The following is a 17,228-nucleotide window of genomic DNA, read 5'->3' as shown; positions in this document are numbered from 1 at the left end:
TCCATTTTAGGTTTAGAGTATGACTCGTATGAAATAAATGTGCCTATCCTTTCATTTGATTTTGAACCAAAAGAAAAAAATGATTTCTTTTCATAAGTTAATTACCTTCCAGTCGGGACTGTTGACATTAAAATTTTATGGATGTAGAAGATACAGAAACTAGGCAGTATTCATTCATAATGCATAGAATCTGTGATTTAAAAAGTGAAATGTACAATACAGATATCATCCAGGTTTCAATTTTCTGTAATGTAACAACAAATTAGATTATTTGTATATGTATCTTCCATAGTATATCATCCAAATTATTATAATTTAAACATGCTAGTATCTGAATTTTAAATTTTTATCCCTTTTCCTAGCCCTAGGACTTTCTAGAGTCCTTAATTAAAATACTAACTTATTTGATTATTTGCTGTTAGACTACCTTTTGAAGTTATTTGGTCCCAAAGTAATTCAACATCTGGGAAGAAAAGAAAGGAATTTGAAATAATTTACCTAGGTAGATAATTCCTAGTTGCAAAGAAACAAGGCTTAGCATGTTCTCTCACATTTGTACTGGGGCTAGCACAATCCAGAGATGAAACAAAGTAAAACTAGACAACCTAATAAACCTCCCCCTTCAGGATATACAGGCTTTATATAATAGCAGTAACCACACTCAGAATGCTAAAACACATTTTTTACCTTTTATACCCATAAAAGGTATATCTTTTTCATTGGTAATTTTTCTGATCTCTTTTATACAGGACATAAAGTGAGTATTGGCCATTCTTAAAATAGTTTCTCAGTGAAAAAGAATTGGTGGCAAACAATATCATACCCAAGAACCTTAATTAACTTTACCTTGCTTTCTTTGTCACTTGGCAGTTCATTTGCATTTTACTTCCACATATGATTTAAGCAAAAACTTGGATGGATAAATTGTTATTTCAGTAAACTATTACTTAGTACCTGGAGTTTGCTAAGAATAAAATGGTGGTGGCATTCCTGCCCTTCAAGAGCTCATGAACAGAGTTAGCAAGGAATAGAACTGTTAATAAGCGATTTCGTGGAAGTTAGTAGTGGTCTTTGCACATTATTTTGAAAATATGTATACATTAAGATGAATCCACCACACTTTTTTTTTTTTTTTTTAATTTATGATAGTCACACACACAGAGAGAGAGAGAGGTAGAGACATAGGCAGAGGGAGAAGCAGGCTCCATGCACCGGGAGCCCAACGTGGGATTCGATCCCGGATCTCCAGGATCGCGCCCTGGGCCAAAGGCAGGCGCTAAACCACTGCGCCACCCAGGGATCCCCCCACCACACATTTTACTGGAAGTTTCCCTTGACATTGGTATTTGAAATGCCTTTTTAGACTAAGTTACAGTCCAAACAACTTATTTGTGTATTAAGACATGGTGTGGGTAAATATTAATTCTTACTGGTATGTGACTGGACAAGCAGATTATCCTCCTAATTAGATTTCCTTGAGCTTAGTATTTGATATGACTATTAACTCTTGTTAAACAACCTTATTTTCATTTCTGGTTTTCAGAGTTGGTTATTATTGATAATGGATAATGGTTAACCAGTCCTTGATATTAATGTAGATAAAATAGACTGCAAATATTGTTGTAGGGTTTAGATTTATAAAGAAATAAGAAGTAATATTTTGCCTTTGGGGAGTTTCATCCAGAGATGAAACAAAGTGAAACTAGACAACTTAAAAAACCTCCCCCCTTCAGGATATACAGGCTTTATGTAATAGCAGTAACCACACTCGGAATGCTAAAAACATTTTTTACCTTTTATACCCATAAAAGGTATATCTTTCTTATTGGTAATCTTTCTGATCTCTTTTATACAGGACATATACTTACATAAGTATATGTCCTGTATAATCCTTGAGTCTTAACCTGGAGACCAATATGATATATATTGGGCATAGTGGTAAATGCTGCCCCAAAAGTTATAGCAGTCAAAGGAGAGAAACAGCTTCATGGGAAGGGGTTGTCAGAGAAATTTCCTAGAACTAGTAGCATCTGAACCTGAACCTTAAGTTAGGAATCTTCAGCCTAGAAGCAGCAGAATATTGCAATCAATTACACAGCCTTTTAGAGGTGTTGGTGGAGAGCTGGAAGGAACAAATGAAAACCTCAAGGAGTTTGAAACAGTTACGGGAGGAAGTATATAATGTGAAGGGTTGGACAGATAGTCAGGAGCCTAGTGGTGAAGGGTAAAGACATTTGAGTGGTAGCATGCTGGAAGATTTCAGGAGCGTGATGTGAGTTTGGATTTTTATCTTGGAAGCCTGGAGGGTGGATTGTAAAGACAAAATAGGGAGACTGATGAAGAGAATTGTAAAAGCTTAAGTGGTAGAGGGACTAATTGAGCTGTGGTAGTATGGAAAGAAAGGCATGGCGTTTCTGTCTTCTAGGAGATAGTATTGACATGACCAGGTGGGAGAAAAGAAAAATGTGGAAAATACCTGTTTTGGGCTTTCTGGCTTAGATAATAGAGCTGTTGGGAGAATTACTGAAGCTGAGCAGCCTTTAATGCGACACAGGTCAATTTGAAATGGAAGTCTGTGGTATCCTTGAGATTTCCCAGTGGACATGTTAGATGAGGTTTTAGCACAATATGACTTAAAGCCATGGCTGACAAAGTATAATGTAGGAAAATAATTTCTTGTTACAGGCATTATCCTTCTGCTAAAAATAAAGCAATAAATGAATGGAAACTTGGCTTTGACAGAATGAAAGTTTTTGAAAGTAGTTTTTTTAGTATAATAATGTGAAGTTCAGCAAACATTCAGAATGCAAGGGGAAAAGATAAGATTTCAGCTTCCTCTGTTACAGAGCTTTCAGGATGAATCTGTTAAGATTACTGACTGGAAGACACTGATCTGAATATTGGGAGCACATCTTTTTTATATTTGCAGTAAGACACTTTCTTAAGAGGTGAGAGAAAATAAGCAAAGAACTGGGTAGCTTAGACTGAAGTTTGCTGGGTGTGGAAATGGACTCAGTGAATGACATTAACGCTAGAAAGCAGCTGCTTGCCTTGAGAGATTTATGGCAGGAGAATAGAAAGCAATGTTTTGCTTTTTCTTTTCCATTTTAGTCGTAATTCTTCCTTGGATCTTTCTAGCCTCATATCCCGCACAGTGTTCTAACACAATCCACTTAGAAGTCTTTTTGGATAGTATTCCTTCAACTTAAAACGGTTTTCCTCTGCCTCAGTTTTGAGAATTAGAATTTTTACCTGTTCTTCAATACCCAGCTGAAGAGCCAATCAGCGTGGCCTTTCCAGATTACTGTAAAGGGGTGTGTGTGTGTGTGTGTGTGTGTGTGTGTGTGTGTGTGTGTTACAGTTTCTTGTAAATACTATGAAGAATAAATCCATCCATAAGTTTGGGCATTAAGTTATGCAATTTTATTTTAGAAAGCATTAAAATTTAAGTTCAAGCCACCGCATTGATAAATATAGCCAGAAATTTGATATAATTGTTTCCTTTCGTTCAAAGTAGATTTAAGTGGTGAAGTTTGGGGAGGAACTTTGAGTAACCATTAGTTTTGATCTTTATAAATTCTTTTCTAACCTAAACCTGCTATTGTGAGTGTGGTAACTGCCTGCATTGGTATAGCTACCCCAGGTAGACATTGTTTCATATGCAGATAGATTACTGTACATGCCTGACTTTGCCATTTCTTTCCCTTTTTGTTTAAGTGTAACCAAACTGACATATTCTGGGCAAAGCCCCACATTTCTCTGCTGGTCCCATGACTGTTAGGCATGGCAAAACGGCATTTCATATCTAAATCAGGGTTGTCCTGTCACCATTATTTCTTCAGCAATAATTGCATTGTTTTACTTAGTAACCCTCTAAGTAGAATCCATACCTCATAGTCTTAACAAAGCACATCGTGCCAGAAATTGGACAAATGGTTCTTCATAAACCTAGAGATCCATTTTGGATTCTGAGCTTTTAAACTCTAAACAAAATGTGTTTTTTAATACAACTCTCTCTCTTTTTTTTAGATACTAATCCACTCAATTATATTAAAAACAATTTTTTATTAAGGCCTTTCTTATGCTAAAGTGCTTGTTAGTTGAATAACAATTTGGTGCCATCTTATGGTCATAAGAAAATACTAAAATGCCTTGAAAACATGCTTTTCTTCATCACATCTGCATCTTAATAGCATAATACGAAAAAATTTATTAGGCAGGTCTTTCAAAATATATATATTTTTAAAGATTTTTATTTATTTATTTATTCATAGAGACACAGAGAGAGAGACAGAGACACAGGCAGAGGGAGAAGCAGGCTCCACGCAGGGAACCCGATGCGGGACTCGATCCCGGGCCCCCAGGATCACACCCTGGGCTGCAGGCAGCGCTAAACCGCTGTGCCACCAGGGCTGCTCAGGTCTTTCAAAATATTATCCTTGGAGCCCATTTATAGCAGGCCCCAACCAAATAGATGATTGTAAAAATTATTTGCTTGATAGGAAAGACATGAAAAACTTTATATTTAAGCATTAATAAATCAGTTTTAGGAAGTTACAAATGAATTATGTTTTCATGTTTCTCATATTCAATACGGTTATATAATAGGATTGCATTAGAATTTATGACTGTATTTATGGAGTAGGTCTGGATGGCACATGATTTAGTTAGATGTGTTGCAAATTAGGGAAACATTTTAATACTTCCCTACATGGGCTGTTGATTTAATTTGGGGATTGACAAACTAAATCAGTCTGCTGCTGGATTTGTAAATAAAGTTGTATTAGAACACAGTTATGTACATTCATTTATGTATTATTTATCACTACTTCATGCCACAACAGAAGTGAGTAGTTGTAACAGAAGTGAGTAGTTGTAACAGAGACCATATGGCTCACTAAACCTAAAGTATTTACTTTCTGGCCTATTCCTATAGATACTCAAAAAGAGGAAAATAGGCCCATCCACTGCATTCAGTAGACTAGACAGGAAGTGGCATCAATTTTCTCTACCTTCCAGTGTCCCAACAGGATGTTATCTCTGGGATGGATGAACTTGATACCAGATTTAATGTCAGTGACTCAGCTCTAAGTCTCTGCCCAAGGCTCCTATATGGAGGAAGTCAGAGAGTCTTAGTCTGTTCTCAGAACATTATCATCAACAGGGAGGACATGCCAGTTGTTACTGGTTCCACCTTATCACCAAGGCTTCTTGTTTTTATAATGAATGGGTAGAGTGTTCTGATCTGCTTTCCCATCTGAGTTATGCTCCTTATCATACATAGAAGAGAAATGAGGGCTCTCTCTCATTAGCTGTTTCTTCCTAACACAAACACAGAAACAAGCTTAATTTGAGTAGGCTTTTTTATGTTATTCTGTTTAGGGAAGACAAAGTTTAGTAATAATACAAACCAGAATATCCTATCAGCACAATCTTAAGGCAAAATGCACTCTTGTATTTTCTCAGAACATAATGTTCCAAACCAGAATATATTTGCATAGTATTTATTATATTTCTAAGGTAAAATTGCAATAATATTTCTCAGTGGATTCCTCTGACAAACCACCCTTGGCTGTCAGACTTACAACTTTATGAAATTATAATTATTATTTTTAATATTTATTTATTCATGAGAAACAGAGAGAGAGAGAGAGAGGCAGAGACACAGGCAGAGGGAGAAGCAGGCTCCATGCAGGGAGCCCGACGCGGGACTCAGTCCTGGGGCTCCAGGATCAGGCCCTGGGCTGAAGGCAGGCGCTAAACCGCTGAGCCACCCAGGCTGCCCATAAATTATAATTATTATAATAGGGTCAGTTTCTTTAGTTTGTCTTTTAAAAAAGTTAGTGGGGTGCCCATGTGGCTCGGTTGAGCGTCCACTCTTGATTTTGGCTCAGGTTGTTATCAGGGTCATAAGATTGAGTCCTGTGTCAGGCTCCATGCTCAGTGCAGAGTCTGCTTGAGACATTCTTTATCATTCTCTTCTGCCCGTCACCCCAGGCAGGCTCTTTCTCTCTCTCAAGTAAGTAAACAAACAAATGAAATCTTAAAAAAACGACTGTTCACGTACATATGAGAGCTTGAAGGACTACAGTACTTTGTGATTGGAAACTTGGGCTTATGGATATCACCATTCTCAGATGTCAACAACAAGGGCCTTCTCAACCCACCATTTTTACCTCTTATTTTCCATACTTTCTTGGGACAAGACAAGGGAACATCAGAAGCTTGCTCTCTTGATGCCATCCTTTCTAGAGGCATCAACTCTTACCTCTCTCTGGTCATAAAATAGTACAACATACTCATTGGAGATTTTTTTTTTAAGATTTTATTTATTCATGAGAGACACAGAGAGGCAGAGACATAGGCAGAGGGAGAAGCAGGCTTCCTGCAGGGAGCCTGATGTGGGACTTGATCCCGGCTCTTCAGGATCAGGCCCTGGGCTGAAGATGGTGCTAAACTGCTGAGCCACTGGGACCGCCCTCATTGGAGATGTTTTTAAATAGAAGACAAAGGGGGGCACCTGGGCGGCTTGGTCAGGTAAGTATCTGTCTTGGGCTCAGATCATGATCCCAGGGTCCTGGGATTGAACCTCAGCGGGGAGTCTGCTTGTTCCTCTCCCTCTGCCCCTTTTCCCCCCACTTGTGCTGGCTCGCTTTCACTCATGCACTCTCAAATAAATCTTTAAAAATAAATAAATAGAAGAAGAGGAAAACACTTTATAATCTCAACACTCAGAGGCTTTAACCTAGGCTTCAGGCATATCCAGCTGCCCAGCAGATGTTTCTACTTAAGTGCCTAAAAGATATATCTAACAGCATATCCATAACAGAATCCCAAGTTCCCCAACTTCCCAACTACACCTCATCCTACGGAAATGAATGACAACTGAATAGAAAATCTGAAGACAGAGGGTTCCTGCCAGTATTTTATGAAGGTATAAAAATGCTGTTATCACCATAGCAATTTTAACAATAATTTATAGCAATTCTCAATGGCACATTTACAAACACCATTTTTTTTTTCAGAGTGATGTGATAAATATTTACTCAAAAAAGAGTTTCCGCATCACAGCCAAGTTCTTCCAACAGGTGGATTAATCCACATAACCTCTCCTTTATCATGAAATACAGTTTATTATTCTGTATTCATGTTAGCAAGCATTGAGATAATAGACAGTAGACTTTGTTTTCCCTGTCAACATCCTTTGTTTTTTTTTTTTTTTTTTTTTTTTTAAGATTTATTTATTCATGAAAGAGAAAGGCAGAGATGTAGGCAGAGGGAGAAGCAGGCTCCAGGCAGGGAGCCTGACGTGGGACTCAATCCTGAGACCACGGGATCATGCCCTGAGCCACACCTAGCCAGGAGCCAGGTGCTCAGCCTGAGCCACCTAGGTATCCCCATCAAAATCCTTTGATTTATTCTCCCATAATGTGTAACACACATGAATCAGACAGAAGAAGATATAGGGAGAGTAATGCCCAGATAGACGCATGGCAGTTTTTCAAGAAGAAACAGCACCTCAGTTAATCCTTCAAAAAACCAATTATATTTAAAAACACAGAGACGAGTTTTCCTAGTTTATATGCTAACTCGCATTATGCCATAATTTTTTCATAAATGATTCAGTCATAAATGATCAAAAACTCAGTTGATATATTCTGATCAGCTTTTTTTAAAAAAACTGAAACATTCCTAGGTGTTTCCTGATCCTGATGACCAGTGAGATACATTATACACAGAAATCTCCCAAGTGTCTCCAAAGTCATTAGAAGATTATTTAAAATACGTGTGTATACATGTACGTACATATGTGTATACATGTACACATATGTATATACATAAATATATAAATATTGAAAGATTCTGCTATTTTAACCAGATGCCTAAAATGTTATCAAGACTGGTTAGGAATAAAAGTGATGTGATTGCATGTGCATTGCAACATGTTCATGTGAAATTTGATTTTTTTTTTTCCCTGAAAACTAGATCCAGTGAAACAAGCTGGAAAGGTTTTTTTTTTTCTTTGTACACTATTTTTCTTTCTTTCTTTTTTTTTTTTTTTTTGGTTTATCCTTTTTTTTCTTTTCTTTTTTTTTTTTTATTGGTGTTCAATTTACCAACATACAGAATAACCCCCAGTGCCCGTCACCCAATCACTCCCACCCCCCGCCCTCCTCCCCTTCTACCACCCCTAGTTCGTTTCCCAGAGTTAGCAGTCTTTACGTTCTGTCTCCCTTTCTGATATTTCCCACACATTTCTTCTCCCTTCCCTTATATTCCCTTTCACTATTATTTATATTCCCCACATGAATGAGAACATATAATGTTTGTCCTTCTCCGACTGACTTACTTCACTCAGCATAATACCCTCCAGTTCCATCCACGTTGAAGCAAATGGTGGGTATTTGTCATTTCTAATAGCTGAGTAATATTCCATTGTATACATAAACCACATCTTCTTTATCCATTCATCTTTCGATGGCCACCGAGGCTCCTTCCACAGTTTGGCTATTGTGACCATTGCTGCTATAAACATCGGGGTGCAGGTGTCCCAGCGTTTCATTGCATCTGTATCTTTGGGGTAAATCCCCAACAGTGCAATTGCTGGGTCGTAGGGCAGGTATATTTTTAACTGTTTGAGGAACCTCCACACAGTTTTCCAGAGTGGCTGCACCAGTTCACATTCCCACCAACAGTGTAAGAGGGTTCCCTTTCTCCGCATCCTCTCCAACATTTGTTGTTTCCTGCCTTGTTAATTTTCCCCATTCTCACTGGTGTGAGGTGGTATCTCATTGTGGTTTTGATTTGTATTTCCCTGATGGCAAGTGATGCAGAGCATTTTCTCATGTGCATGTTGGCCATGTCTATGTCTTCCTCTGTGAGATTTCTGTTCATGTCTTTTGCCCATTTCATGATTGGATTGTTTGTTTCTTTGGTGTTGAGTTTAATAAGTTCTTTATAGATCTTGGAAACTAGCCCTTTATCTGATATGTCATTTGCAAATATCTTCTCCCATTCTGTAGGTTGTCTTTGAGTTTTGTTGACTGTATCCTTTGCTGTGCAAAAGCTTCTTATCTTGATGAAGTCCCAATAGTTCATTTTTGCTTTTGTTTCTTTTGCCTTCGTGGATGTATCTTGCAAGAAGTTACTGTGGCCGAGTTCAAAAAGGGTGTTGCCTGTGTTCTTCTCTAGGATTTTGATGGAATCTTGTCTCACATTTAGATCTTTCATCCATTTTGAGTTTATCTTTGTGTATGGTGAAAGAGAGTGGTCTAATTTCATTCTTCTGCATGTGGATGTCCAGTTTTCCCCAGCACCATTTATTGAAGAGACTGTCTTTCTTCCAATGGATAGTCTTTCCTCCTTTATCGAATATTAGTTGACCATAAAGTTCAGGGTCCACTTCTGGGTTCTCTATTCTGTTCCATTGATCTATGTGTCTGTTTTTGTGCCAGTACCACACTGTCTTGATGACCACAGCTTTGTAGTACAACCTGAAATCTGGCATTGTGATGCCCCCAGATATGGTTTTCTTTTTTAAAATTCCCCTGGCTATTCGGGGTCTTTTCTGATTCCACACAAATCTTAAAATAATTTGTTCTAACTCTCTGAAGAAAGTCCATGGTATTTTGATAGGGATTGCATTAAACGTGTATATTGCCCTGGGTTATATACATTGACATTTTCACAACATTAATTCTGCCAATCCATGAGTATGGAATATTTTTCCATCTCTTTGTGTCTTCCTCAATTTCTTTCAGAAGTGTTCTATAGTTTTGAGGGTATAGATCCTTTAGAACTCATACAGCAATTCAGTAGCGTGGCAGGATACAAAATCAATGCCCAGAAATCAGTGGCATTTCTATACACTAACAATGAGACTGAAGAAAGAGAAATTAAGAAGTCAATCCCATTTACAATTGCACCCCAAAGCATAAGATACCTGGAAATGTTTTTCCATGTATTACCTCATTTATCTGTTTTTCCCATCTTAACAGACTGTACATGGCCTGGTTCAGTCATGCCTTTGAATTTGAAAACGTTCCTCAACATGAGGTCCTCTTAGAATTTCTATATTTGGATGAACTTGGATTTTAGCAAATTTCAGACCTGGAAAGAAATACTGAAGCAGCTTACCGTATATGGTTTAGAAAGCAGTTGCTGAAAGTGGGGAGGCATCTTTTTAAAACTACTTCCCAAAATATTTAATTTCAAATTGATACAAGATGCAAAATCACTTTTAGCTGTCGACTGAATGCATCAATGTGTAAGACACTTAAAGTGTACCAAGTACCCTATATCCACCTCACTAAAAATACAAGGTTGATCTGTTTGGAGTCAGATACTAGTGAGAGTTGTCTTTTTACAGAGGTGAAATTATTTTTTTTAGTCTTGGGGGTGACTACTTTCTGGGTGCTGTTCGTGGATTGATGGTGTGCCAGCCATCCAAATAACAGGTGCTAGAGAGTGGCACCCAGTGAACTCTGGAAAGCTCACTAAAGGGGGAAATTTGCTTTGGCCTCCTTAGGATTATGGGAGTAAGGCCAGTATATAACCCTGGCAGTTGTAGGAAAAGGAAATTCATAGGAAGTGGTCTTATCTGCTACTAATTTTTTCCTTTTTTTTCAAATAATTTATGAAAAGATTTTATAATTTGAGAGAGAGAGAGAGAGAGAGAGCGCGCGCACAAGCAGGGAATGTGGCAGAGGGAGAGGGAGAATCAGGCTTCCCGCTGAGCAGGCAGGATGTGGGGCTCCATCCTAGAACTGGGAGATCATGACATGAGCTGAAGGCAGACGCTTAACCGACTGAGCCATCCAGGTGCTCAATTTTTTCCTTTCTTTAAACATACCCAGAGCTCTTCAATTGGATTTTAAAAACAATACAGAAGAGTCCTTGATAATAAGAAAAAATGGCAAGGAGGTGCATATACCCACAGGGATAGTTCCTTCTGGTCTTTTTTCATTATTTTCTAAGGTTGAACTTGGCTGCCTATTCACATTCTCTTGGCACTTTGCCTTTTTTTAGTGTGGTTTAGCCAGCCAACTCTGAAGTTGTTTTAATGTTTTCATGTTCTTGCCCTTCCCATGTTAGCCCATATTTGGTGGTGTTGATCTCCTTGTCTCTGTAAAATTTCTGCATTAGCTCTAGTAACCACTGGTGTCATGGTCTGATCTTTCTGCCCAGCCCCCTCTCTCTCCTCCTCAGATCCCTTGCTTTGCTCTTGGTGTGGGTGCTTTGCTCTTGTGTGGTTGTAACAGTATTGGCTGGCATTCCTTACATATTTCTAGTGCCAGGCACTGGATGATGTAACTTAAAAGTACATGTCATTTTGTCTTTATGTAACAATTTGAACTACTTTGATCCCCTATGTTACAGATAGGGTAACTGAGGAATAGTCATTATTTTATGCACAAAAGAAAAGATAATCCTAAGACCTTTCTACTTAGAAAGGTCTTTATCTTCTAAAATTATAATTTGAATTAGAAATCTAAACTTAAATACTAAAACTAATTTGAATTTTTTGTCATGATCAGTCATCTTGAAAAGCCTTTAGAGTTTATAGTTACAGGATATATAAGTTAAACTTTCTAGGTCTAGGTATCTCAAAAAGGGCTTGTCTAAATGAAGTTCAAGTAACTTTATTACAACTAGATAGAACATGATTGTAGTGTAGTGTTTTTCTCTGTCCAACTTTATTACTAAAATTGATTCATTTTAAAAAACTATCCAGAGTCCCTTTGGTACTTAAACTGCTAATTGGAGACTTACATTTCCAAAGCCTCAGGTGAGCTTTCATTAGCTAGAATTGAATCAGAAAAAGCAAGACCGGGATCCCTGGGTGGCGCAACGGTTTGGCGCCTGCCTTTGGCCCAGGGCGCGATCCTGGAGACCCGGGATCGAATCCCACGTCGGGCTTCCAGTGCATGGAGCCTGCTTCTCCCTCTGCCTGTGTCTCTGCCTCTCTCTCTCTCTCTCTCTCTCTGTGACTATCATAAATTAAAAAAAAAAAAAAAAAAAGAAAAAGCAAGACCTAAAGACTTGTGAAAAATAGGAAACAAACTTTCCAAATAGAATATGGAATTTGTAACCTACAGAGGTGTTTCCATGGCCCAAGGATCTCCTCTGAATTACATCTCTGTCTAGTAAAACCCAGGCTCAGAGCCAAATCTGAGAATCTTGTGATTTAACCTCTCCTCATCCCGGTGACTGCTGTCTCTTTATTGAGCATTCAGTCTGCACTTTGCCATTTTGTGGCTGACAGATTGCTTTATAAAATGTCCTTGTTATTTCATTATGTGTTGTCTTCCCCAAGCAGCTTACCTAAATATGACTTTGGGGATCAGGTACTATGTCCTATTTCTTTGGTAAACCCCTCAGATACCTTGGAGTGCCTATGACCTCTCACTTATATATCCAGGAGAAGACCTATAATTGGATGAGGTAACTCCATAATTGTCAGAGTAAAAGTTAATGAGCATTGTTAGATTCTAACTCCTTCTCTAAAAGGATGAGTAATTCAAGTGAATGGCTCTGATTGCAATGGCTAGAGAAGGGAACCTGATTTCGGTGTCTACTGAAGGAGGGTCTTTTTGCTTGAAAAACTCCTTTTAATGAAAAAAAAAAAAGATGAATGATAAAATTCAGTTGACTTTTAATTAAACTTTGTAGCCCATACACTCTTCAGTTTGGTGCCTATCAAGCCAGGTACTTGCCAAAGTGGAAGTAGAAATGATTTTTCATGCAAGGCTGGTGGTTTGCAAAAGCAGTGTTAATAATAAAGCCAGGAAGTAAGAGACTCATATTGGGTGTAATTTCCACATTGGCCCCCAACTGCAGGAATCAAGAAAAAGAAAATTTTTATATAACAAAGGACTTAATGTGCTGGTAGTCCCCATTAGATCTACAATTGGAAAAACACATATCAAAAATAGAGCATATGACTGCTTTATTGATTTTTTTTTTTTTTTTTGGATAACCATCTCTTTAGAAACATAAAAAGAACTTTGGTACAGACCCCCAGGCGCTCCTCCTAAAATAAACAAAAATTTCCTTATTTCAAGAACTCTTTATTTGAAACAGAAGCCAGTCTTTAGGGCTGAAAACTTTAGAAACAAGTAAGATTGTGTTTTTGCCAGTCAGCACTTGGAAAGTGTGATGCTGGGCTTACTCCCTAGTATGGTTCTCACTAGGAATGTGGAAAGACTTGTCTGCCAGATGTTCGGAACTGAACATAGGCCTGTTCAGTTTAAGCTTACATGGCAGCTTAAAGCCATGTTTAGGGTTCTCACTGATGGAATATAGAATATAACATTGAGAGAGTACAGTTCAAGAAAAGAACACAATTTGCAAATAAAGTGCAAATAAAACAAAGGCTGGGAATCTACTTTCAGATCTTCTAGATCTTGCCCAATTAGATTCATTCCACTTGCTTGTTATTTTCAAGTTATTTATTTGGAACTGACCAGCACCTTCACAATTCTGTTGGTATTTATAATTTTAGCAGCCTCTAGTGTGTTCCAGAGCAGTGCCTTTCAAAGTCTTTCGACTGCAATCCACAATAAGAAATATATTTTGCATAACCGTTTAATATATGATATGCATGTCTGATGATTTCCACTTAAAAATGCTGGTTATGACTCATTAATTTCATATCCCATTAATGGGTCAATTCCCGCAGACCTAAGATTCTGGTATTGCTGCATAGATCACTAATATTCTAACTTCTTCATAGTGTTTCCTCATTTTCCTCTATCTAGGAGCTCAGGATGCTATTGCTTCATTTGTTGGAGCCATACAGTTTCAACTTCTGCTTTAAAACCTGGAGCATTAAAAAAAAAAAAAAAAAAAAAAAAAACCTGGAGCATATAAAGTATTCCTCAAGCCTGCCATGGTCTCATTTCCCTAGTACTTAAAGGTGTTTGCTTTCTGTCTGGTTCCCTCACTTTTCTCTCCTGAAGCCTCAGACCTTTCAGAATAAAGGATGAAGAGGAAACAGTTGAGAAAAAAATGTTTTGAAATGATGATAACCCAGTTCCTGCTTATAGGAAATAATTGAAATTAGATTTCTATTCATTTTGGAAACATAGCTGGCTGAATTGCTGCAAAGGAAAGGTTACAGATTTATTATTAATGTCCGGAAATGGAACGTAAGAAGTACAAACATGTTTTTAAGTGCGTTTAAGAAAATACAGAAGTTTCTTGAAATCAGGTTGTATTTATTAAAAGCAGAATACAAAATACCTTGGGACTCAAAGGTTGCCTCTTAAAATGTTTATCCCCTAACAGATTCTAAATAAAACAGTTAATCATTTCAAGGGGGAGGTAACAGAAGTTTTAAGGATTATAATTCTGGTTGCAGACTGAGTTTATTCAAGCTCCGAGACCTCAATATGTTCCTCCAAGTTTTCAACCATTAATAGCCCAAACCGATTGCTTCCCTCATACCAGCATCTAGTGTCTGAGGTGGTTCCCACTCTGTTTTTTGACCAGCTGGTACCGTGTCTCTTTTGCCTTTTTTTTTTTGAATTTGATTTACCCTTTGGTAGGAATAATTCAGCAGGGGCATATGACCTTGTGGCATTAAACAGATGTTCATATAGTTGCTTTGCTTCAGGGCACATGCTCAGGAGACTCTCTACAGAAGTTGATGTTAGCAGCTGTCTGCATAGTCCATGCACCAGGCTCCCACTATACAGTCTGTTCAACAGGAGAGAAAAGTGTTAGTAAAGCATAGGTTCAGTGCAAAGACAATGATCATTAACATGGCTTCAACAAATGCAGCTAACCACTGAGAACTCTTCTTGCTTCTGTAGAGTTATTACTAAAATTACTTAAGAAAAATCTGTTCCTTGAAGGAAGGAACTGAGTTGTTATTACAAACTTGGCTGGTGATATCTAAAAACTTTTTATCAACAAATTAAATGAGAGATGCTTTGCTGGTTCTACAACCAGCCCAAAGTTGAGCAGACCTCTTAACACTTCAAAGAAAAGGAATTAAATATGTTTGATAAACTAAATAGGCATTCTCTTGAAATATGAGAAAATTTAGTGGCATCTTTTGCAAGGTCACTGACTCACACGTACTGAAAACCTACTTTAGAAATTGAAGATGAGATTAACTGGAAGCCACAAATTTTATAACTTAATGCCAGATGATCAACTGGTGCCTTAGCAACTGATGCAGGACCATCATTTAATCAGGTTAAGAACATCATTTAAAAAGCTCTAGTAATGCTGAGATACCAGAATAGTTCTGCTGAAGTTATTATGAAGATAACTATTTGGTCTTGTTTTTCTCTGTTCTGTTGTAAAGGGATTTGTGGTAGTTAGGATCCACTCAAGAATCACCTAAACTATTTAAGGAAGGCATAAAAAATCCATAGGTCAAAGGCCAATTAATCTTACTTGGTAGAAGGTTCTAGGGTTAGCTCAGATATTAGGCCCAGGGATGTATTAACACTATTTACTGCTTAGGAAGCTTTATACCTTAAAACATTTAGTCACACTGGCGTATTTTATATGCCTTCATACATACATCACTCATTTATTTGACAAATATTAAAGTACTTACTGTATGTTAGGCACCAGGGCTACAAAAGTAAATAAAATAGCTAAGTCCCTGTCCTCACAGTGTTCACATTCAAGTAGAGAGAGACAAAGGAGATCTATAATCTCAGCTCCATTTGCTAACAATCTCCCCTTTATCTTCCTCCCTCCCTCTAGGATCTCCTGTATAGACAATCACCAGGATGTCCCAATCCACTGAATGTGGCACTTTTTCACTGGCTCACACACTACTGCTACCCTTCCTTTCTTACCCAGCTTTAATTCCATAATCAAACATAATCACTTACTGGCATACAGGCTGCCTCTCCCTTCTTCATACTTACCTGGCAAAACAAAAACCCTAGACAAAGTTCACTGAAGTGTCTTAGTGGTCAACTCACTAGGAAAAAAGCTCCATTACAACAGATTTTTAAAAAAAATATTTTGTTCATTACACCCTGGCATAAAGTAGGCATTTAATAAATATTTGAATGAGTATGTGAACTGTATGCCAAGTGGTAAGAAATGCAATTAAAAAATCCAAGAGTAGTAGAACTAGAGTGACTGGAGTAGAGAGTAGTATTCCAGGAGGGTAATCAGAAAAAGCCTTATAAAGTGATATGTGAACAAAGACCTGAGAGAAATGAAGGAACAAGTTCTATAGCTTTTTACTTTAAGGGACTTTTTAAAATATTTGATCTAATCACAGAAATTTTTTGAGAATATGGAAAAAAATTAGTATTTCTCCTGTTTCCAGTTCTTCAGCTATAATAGTGATCTAAGACCAATTACACTAAGATTAATTTTTTAAACATAGCTTATATGCTTTAAGTATAAATAAAAGTATTTACTTCTGTGTGCAGCCATCTGAACTAGTTTCCCGTGGTGCTTACCGAGTTAGGTCTGGTTCCGGGAGAGGAGTGGACAGCAGCTGATTGAGATACATCCCCATCTGCAGACAGCACTGCCACTGACAGAAGATGTGAGCTGTGTCTAAGTCCAGTCTCGTGCCCGGCCGCGTCTGCTCCTTCACTCTTTGGAACTCTTCATACAACATCCTAGCACCATCCTCCCGCAGATCTTCCTTATCTAGACAAAGAAACAACCCAAGGGCAGTATTTCCAAAAACACTGTATAGCCTGTAATTTTCTCTCTATATAGAACTTTGAATTCCATAAGGAAAAAAAAATTAGTTTAAATAACCAAACTGCTTTTCTCTTCTGGCTCTTTACTATTTTCACGTCAATGTAAAAGCCTTGCTGTATAAACTGAAATATTTATACTGAAATGCCTTTTTAATGACAACCTAACTTTACTCAACCCCAAATTATTTATTTTTCCTTAAAACAGTATCTCTTCCCCTGGTCTACCACCTGACCTTAAACACATCTGCATCTGAACTCTCCAAGCCCTAAATCTGTCTCTCTGAAAAATACAAATTACTATTAAATATCATTCTCCTCACTGTTCTTGTTCACTAACTTTCCTTCCATGGAGGCCTCTATGCTATAGTGCACTTACACAGCCTCTGTGTTTAAAGCACACTTTAACTTCTGCTTTATGAGAGGAAAACAAAAGCATAACTCAGTGAGAGTATGGTCAGTCATCTACTTCACATAGTAGAGGTGAAGAAGCAAGAAACAGCCCTAGGAAATGAGTGTAGTGTGTGTTCAGCTGTA

General features: G+C 37.7%; 1 protein-coding gene across 6 annotated transcripts in view; it reads left to right on the top strand.

Moving 5' to 3' along the window:
• Positions 1-17,013, top strand: part of ATP2C1 (ATPase secretory pathway Ca2+ transporting 1) — a 136,302-nt gene extending 119,289 nt beyond the window's left edge. For all 6 annotated transcript variants that reach the window (XM_072792777.1, XM_072792779.1, XM_072792776.1 and 3 more), the window contains one exon: positions 16,451-17,013. In XM_072792777.1, coding sequence (XP_072648878.1) covers positions 16,451-16,546 — 96 coding nt within the window. In that variant the 3' untranslated portion in view covers positions 16,547-17,013. The remainder of the gene's footprint in view (positions 1-16,450) is intronic.
• Positions 17,014-17,228: the final 215 nt, after the last annotated feature.

Source organism: Canis lupus, chromosome 22 (genome assembly GCF_048164855.1).
Source record: "Canis lupus baileyi chromosome 22, mCanLup2.hap1, whole genome shotgun sequence".
Lineage (NCBI taxonomy): Eukaryota > Metazoa > Chordata > Mammalia > Carnivora > Canidae > Canis > Canis lupus.
The sequence above is the reverse complement of the archived record's forward strand: the minus strand, read 5'-3'. Positions and strand labels throughout refer to the sequence as shown.